Here is a 6,000-nt window from a genome sequence, read left to right as displayed (position 1 = left end):
TGACACGGAGGTGTAGGGTCACAGCTAGGACTCGGTGATCTCGGAGATCTTTTCCACCCTCACTGATTCTGTGAATTCCAGCACAAGGTATCCGGTTAACCCGACACCGCGTGATTGCAGCGCCCGAAGCCGGCCGCGGGCCGGGGAGAAGCGTTCGCCGGGCCCAGCCGGCAGCCGGGTCGCACCGCGCCGCAGGTCCCGCCCCTCCCGCCTCGCTCCTCCCGCTGCCGGCCTCGCCCCTGCCGGCGCGGGGTGCCCGCTGTCCCGGTATCCCCGCCCCGCCGGCCGCCGCCGCCGCCATCGCCATGAAGTGCCACTACGAGGTGCTGGGCGTGAGGCGCGACGCCGCCGAGGAGGAGCTGAAGCGGGCGTACCGCCGGCTGGCGCTGCGCTGGCACCCGGGTACGGCCCGGGCCCGGCCCCGGGCCCGGCCCCGGCCCCGCGCGGCGCGGAGGCACCGCGCTGTGGCCTGGCTCGGGGCCGGGGCCGGCGGGGCGGCTGCTGCCGCCGAGCCTGATCGCCGCTGACACGGTTTCGTTAAATTGTCCCGCAGATAAAAACCTCGAGAACGCGGAGGAGGCAGCGGAACAGTTCAAGTTGATCCAGGCGGCGTACGACGTGCTCAGCGACCCACAGGAACGGGCCTGGTGAGCCGCGCTTGGCCTGGCAGAGGCTTTGCCAGCCTGTCTCAGGGATTGTCCTATGCTGCTCCTGGGCCTCGCTGCAAGTCAGCGCGGGCAGCCGTGGGCAGGAGCAGCCGCCTGGCTTTAGGCTTTTTAAGAGTTAGAGCCATGCAGCCCCACGGACGGGCACTCTCACCTTCCTCGTGGTGTACCGGCAGCTGGAGGCGTGCCGGGCCCCTGAAAACAGGGAGGCCAAGCAGGCTTGGCCTGCTTCCTCCTCCCTGAGCATGGGGCAGCTTTTTCACGGCAGCTCTGGTCAGCCCTCAGGCCTTGGGCAGTGTGTACAGGTGTTCAGTCGTAATTTGAAATACACACATAAACATCTCTAAGGGATTGCTATTCTAAATGTTCTCTGTAGCTTGTTTTTCACATGGGCTGAAGCATCTGCCAGATTACACAGCCAAACCCACCTCTTCTCAGTTTGTCTTCCTTGAAAATACAGGATTGGTTTTCAGTTTTTATGTACTCATGTATGATTTGGGCTTTTTTTGAGTGCATGTAAGTATTGGGTGATTTAAATAATGCCCTACCTATTTCTGGAAATTTGGTGAGGCATCCTGCTCAAATGTGATTGATTGGTAGCTGGCTGTTGAGGAATTACTGCTAAAGATATTGTAGATAAAGTAATAATAAGCAAAGTAAAGATCAAGAGGGAATATTTACTGTGTCTGCCATGTTTTTTGTCTCTGAAGACTTTGGGTGGGAGAGACAAATTACAAACAGTGGGTTAAGCTATACAGTGATGTGGTAGGTGTACTGTGTTAGTTTATCAGCACTGACAGGTGTTTTGTGTCTCTACATCCTTGATGCTGTGAATTTTTTCCAGGTATGATAATCACAGAGAGGCTCTGCTGAAAGGGGGAGTTGATGGAGACTATCAAGATGATAGCTTAGATCTGCTGCACTACTTCACTGTTAGCTGCTACTCTGGATATGGCGATGATGAAAAGGTAATGAATCAATTAATCTTTAATGAATCAGTTTAAATTCCATTATAAGCATTGGCATTTGTTTTGTGTTAAAGCTGTACATAGAATTGTTAGCATGGCTTATGCAAATATAAGACAAAACTTAGCCTGGATGTATAAGGAAGCTTTAATTCTTGCATGTTGTCCAACAATTCCTTCATCAGTCATTCAATCATAATGTCCAAGTATGCTATACAACTACAGCTGTGGCATATTGTTTATTTTTCTTACAATTCCAAGGCTTTGCAATACCATCTGTTTATTTAGAAATACCTTACAAGGCTCGAATGCTTAAAACTACAGAAAAACAATGTAACAACAGTCTTTGTGGAAGGTGTGCTTGCTATAATTGAATTTCCTATTGCATTTTTGAATTCCTCATTGGATTTTAAAATACTCACCAAGTAATAAAATGCTCCAGGTGATTAGAAAAATCTTCACCAGAGAAAATACTTACCTGTCCTTTTGTTAATGTACTAGTAGTTAGTTAATTATATATTAGTTTAGAAAAATATAGGATATTCATTAGTGAATTTTATGTCTGGAATTTCCACAAAACTCCGTCCTGTGTAACTAGAAATGTATCACCATCTACAGCATATGGAAAACCTTTTTCTTCTAAAATTTATATGTGATTACATATGTGACAGAAACTGCGTGAAGAAGATGGAAATAAAAGTCATGAAAGACAGAACTTTGTTAAGAAGGGTCTTGTGCTTCGAGCAAGTGCTTACAAGGCCTTAATACTGGTTTTGAATTGCTATTGCAGTGTAGCAATGTTTCTCTAAAATACACTGCACCTGAGCATTTGAACATCTATTGCTGAGCTATGCAAAAGATTTATTTATTTCTTTGTTTATTTATTTATTTAATAATTTTATTTATTTCAGGGATTCTTTACAGTCTATCGACAAGTTTTTGAGAAGATTGCGAAGGAAGAGTTGGAATATATGACACAGGAAGATAGTGAAGAATTCCCTATGTTTGGATATTCCCATAGTGACTATGATACGGTAAGAGCAAGTGTAAGACTAAACTGCAGGCAACGGAGTTGTCCGAAAGGAAGGGCACCTGAAATCTGAGGTGAATACCATATATCTGTGGTTATTTTCTACTGTTGTAGGCCATTTCTGCAAAGGAAGTGCTTATGGTCTGATTCATATTTTTGTGAATTAAAATTGGTATTTCCTGTTGGGCTGTAGTATTAGCCAGGCCTGCAGGGTGAGTTGTCAGACAGATACTTCACAGGGCCAACCATCAATTATGCCAGTGGAACTCAGGTCTAGTGCAAGACCTATAAAGCAAAAGAATGGATCTTTTCTTAGTAGCTTACAAGTGTTTAACACTGCTTTTATTACTGGCAGGGGTATTGAGCCAATTTTCTTCTCCTATAATATGTATCTTTCCTCTTACAGGAAAGCTGCATAGCACTTAGTGTGTAGCACAGTCTTTAGAAAATAGATGTGATCTTGACTGTCAGTGTGAGCTTCCATTATGATTACATTGTCATCTGCAATTAGCCTATAGTCAGATTTGATTCAGAAAACATTGCATGCTTTCCTCTGTGAAGAAAGAAAAAAAGTGTATGGGTACTTGTATGACTTGAATTCTTGTCATCTGGTTTGCCAGCTGTTTGTTGGAATCTATCAGACTATCAGATTTAGGTTTTTTTTTTTTAAGGTTACCAGTATTTCTGCGTTGAAATTAAATAATGAGGTGATAACACTTTCCCTAAGGAATAACTGCACGTGTATGAAGTGCACTTGAATGTTGTGCACTAGGGGGGTGCTTCTCCCCTACACTTTCTCCGACGGCTAATTATTTATGAAATTTGAATTGATACATACCTTTAAAGTTATTAGCTTCAGTGGTACAAAACTTGTTTCCACTGGAGATGGAAACAAAAGTTACAAGTCAGACTTCTTAAGAAGTGCCAGGAAGGGTGTTTGGATGTGGTGAGAAGTTACAAGGTGGCTTAACAAATGGAAATCTTTCCCAGGGAGAATACACAGTATCTGTGAACCAGCTAAAATCTGTCTTTTAATGCAGTTGTCTTGAAACATCTTCTGAAAACTGCTTGTTTTGAGGCTGTGGGACAGATACAGTTATAGACTCAAAATCTGACAATTAGTAACTGCTAAAAGGACTGGAATTCTAATTCAACATGCTTTGACACCTGCATAGCTCATGCTATTCTGGAAGCAGAGTGCTCACTTTTTTCCCCCCTAGGGATTCATGGGGGTATTTTATAGGAAATAGCCTCTGTTAAGTAGAAAGTTAATTTCCCTGTTGTGTTATATTCAGACAAAGATATTACACTGTCAGAGGATTCCAGCATTGCAGTGCTAACTTCTCTATGCAGTAGGAATATAATGGGAGGAGTTTTTTAGAAGGTTTGGTCTACTCTGTGAATTCACAAGAAGCATGAGAGGCAGCTTGGTCAGCACCAGATGGACAGAAAAGATACTCTTAAGGCTATGAGTTCACAAGCCTTCATGGGAATAGAAGTCTTTTAGGTCAACTGGATACAGAAACAAAAGTGATTATCTCTGAATATGAGTAGCAGGCAAAACAAAATCCTCCTGGGAGTTCAGCAAGGGCTGCTGTGCAGGCTGCTGGAGGATGCCAGACATGTGCAGGTTGTTAAGGTAGCTGCTGAGAATGGGGAGAGTCTCACCTTTTACATCTGGTGAAGGGGAGGATGATCCCTGTTATCAGTTGATCGGTGTGCATTCTTTTGCACATAAAGTATCCTCTTCTGAAGCAGAAATCTGAGGTAGGTAGTCTAATATTACTTAGGTTATTGTATGAAATGTGAATGTTTATTGGCTATTTTTTGTTATAGCAAGAAAAACTGTAGTGACTTACTTGCCACAAGTCACAGACATGAACTTTGCATGTAGATAGGCTGCTGGAAGTTATTGTTGAGTTGTTCCTGTGAATAGCAATTGATAGTTGTAGTTCCTGTGAATAAAAATGGCAGAAGAAGAAGGCTCACTAGAAGAAAACATATTAAACCATTACTTCTATGAGGTATCCCAAAGCAGGAGCAGTAGGGCATATAGGAGTGAATTATAAAAGCAATATTGATGGGCCAAGTAGTGTAAGAAGGAAGTTTAGGCATATCTTGATTGCTGAAAATACAAAATGGAGGACAATAATTATTTGGAGAGAAATAAAGAACAAACGCAAAGTGATTATGATGGCATGTTATTAGTCCAGCATTTACCCATGAATATCAGTAAAAGAGAGGAGAATAAATAACAATCACTTACTTTTTCTTTTCATGTGAAAGCCAGGGTCACTCATGTAGTTTGCTAATGAAACAGGAGTAAATGTTTCTTCACATTAAGCTTGTTAACCTGTGCAAGTCACAGCTCCTTGCTCTTGTATCATCAAGGGCTATGCATTTCTGTCTTTCTCAGGAAGCAAAGAGAATGTACAGGGAAGAAATAGCATTATGTATTTATTTTGCTCCTTTTTTAATGCTGTGCAATGTATGGTTGGTCTCTGGTGTGGTGTAATGGAGAGGTTTATAGGCAAGTACCAGCTTGTAGGCAGCATATCTGATTCTGATTGTGCTTTTCAATTTGACAAGAGAAATACAGCGGAGCTAAGTAACTGGACACTAATGTCAGCATGATCCAGTCCTGCAGGAGGATATATTTAGAAGTTGCAGTTTGTAATAGTTCAGACAAGATTGTTGAATTGATGTGCTTTCAAACTTTGATGATGATGTTAAAAGTTTCTCTAAATCTTCATTGCTCTGAGGCAAAACTGTGGCCTATACAGTAGTTCAGGAAAAAATAGTTACAAAAGCCCTGAATTATTTCTCTCTTTTTCCTGTCCCTCATCAACAAGTGTTGGTTTTCTTCTCACAGGTAGTCCACCCTTTCTATGCATATTGGCAGAGTTTCTGTACTCAGAAAAACTTTGCTTGGAAAGAAGAGTATGACACACGACAAGCCTCAAACCGCTGGGAGAAACGAGCTATGGAAAAAGAGAACAAGAAAACGAGAGAGAAAGCAAGGAAAGAGAGGAATGAACTGATCCGCCAGCTAGTAGCTTTTATTCGTAAGAGGGATAAAAGGGTACAGGCTCACAGAAAACTTGTAGAAGAACAAAATGCAGAAAAAACTAGGAAAGCAGAGGAATTTCGGAGGCAACAGAAGCTAAAACAAGCCAAGTATGTACTTGTGGAATAAATCTTTCTTTATTAACTTGGAAAAACTATCCATGAGGGTACAATATAGACATAGATTCTAATAGTAGGTCCACTTGCTATTTTAAAGATCCTTGACAGGTATTAATTTTGGTCTCAAGAGTGAGCTTTTTAAATCTCTGGGTTT

General features: G+C 42.5%; 1 protein-coding gene across 2 annotated transcripts in view; it reads left to right on the top strand.

Annotated features, from left to right (window-relative positions):
* The first annotated feature begins 246 nt into the window (after nt 1–246).
* Nucleotides 247–6,000, top strand: part of DNAJC21 (DnaJ heat shock protein family (Hsp40) member C21) — a 12,558-nt gene continuing 6,804 nt past the window's right edge. For both annotated transcript variants that reach the window (XM_014257007.2, XM_005527981.3), the window contains exons 1-5: nt 247–402; nt 554–647; nt 1,510–1,633; nt 2,542–2,664; nt 5,533–5,837. In XM_014257007.2, coding sequence (XP_014112482.1) covers nt 306–402; nt 554–647; nt 1,510–1,633; nt 2,542–2,664; nt 5,533–5,837 — 743 coding nt within the window. In that variant the 5' untranslated portion in view covers nt 247–305. The remainder of the gene's footprint in view (nt 403–553; nt 648–1,509; nt 1,634–2,541; nt 2,665–5,532; nt 5,838–6,000) is intronic.

The sequence above is a fragment of the Pseudopodoces humilis genome, chromosome 4 (genome assembly GCF_049639895.1).
Source record: "Pseudopodoces humilis isolate 2021_Gansu_Grassland_sample_001 chromosome 4, ASM4963989v1, whole genome shotgun sequence".
Taxonomy (NCBI): Eukaryota; Metazoa; Chordata; class Aves; order Passeriformes; family Paridae; genus Pseudopodoces; species Pseudopodoces humilis.
The sequence above is the reverse complement of the archived record's forward strand: the minus strand, read 5'-3'. Positions and strand labels throughout refer to the sequence as shown.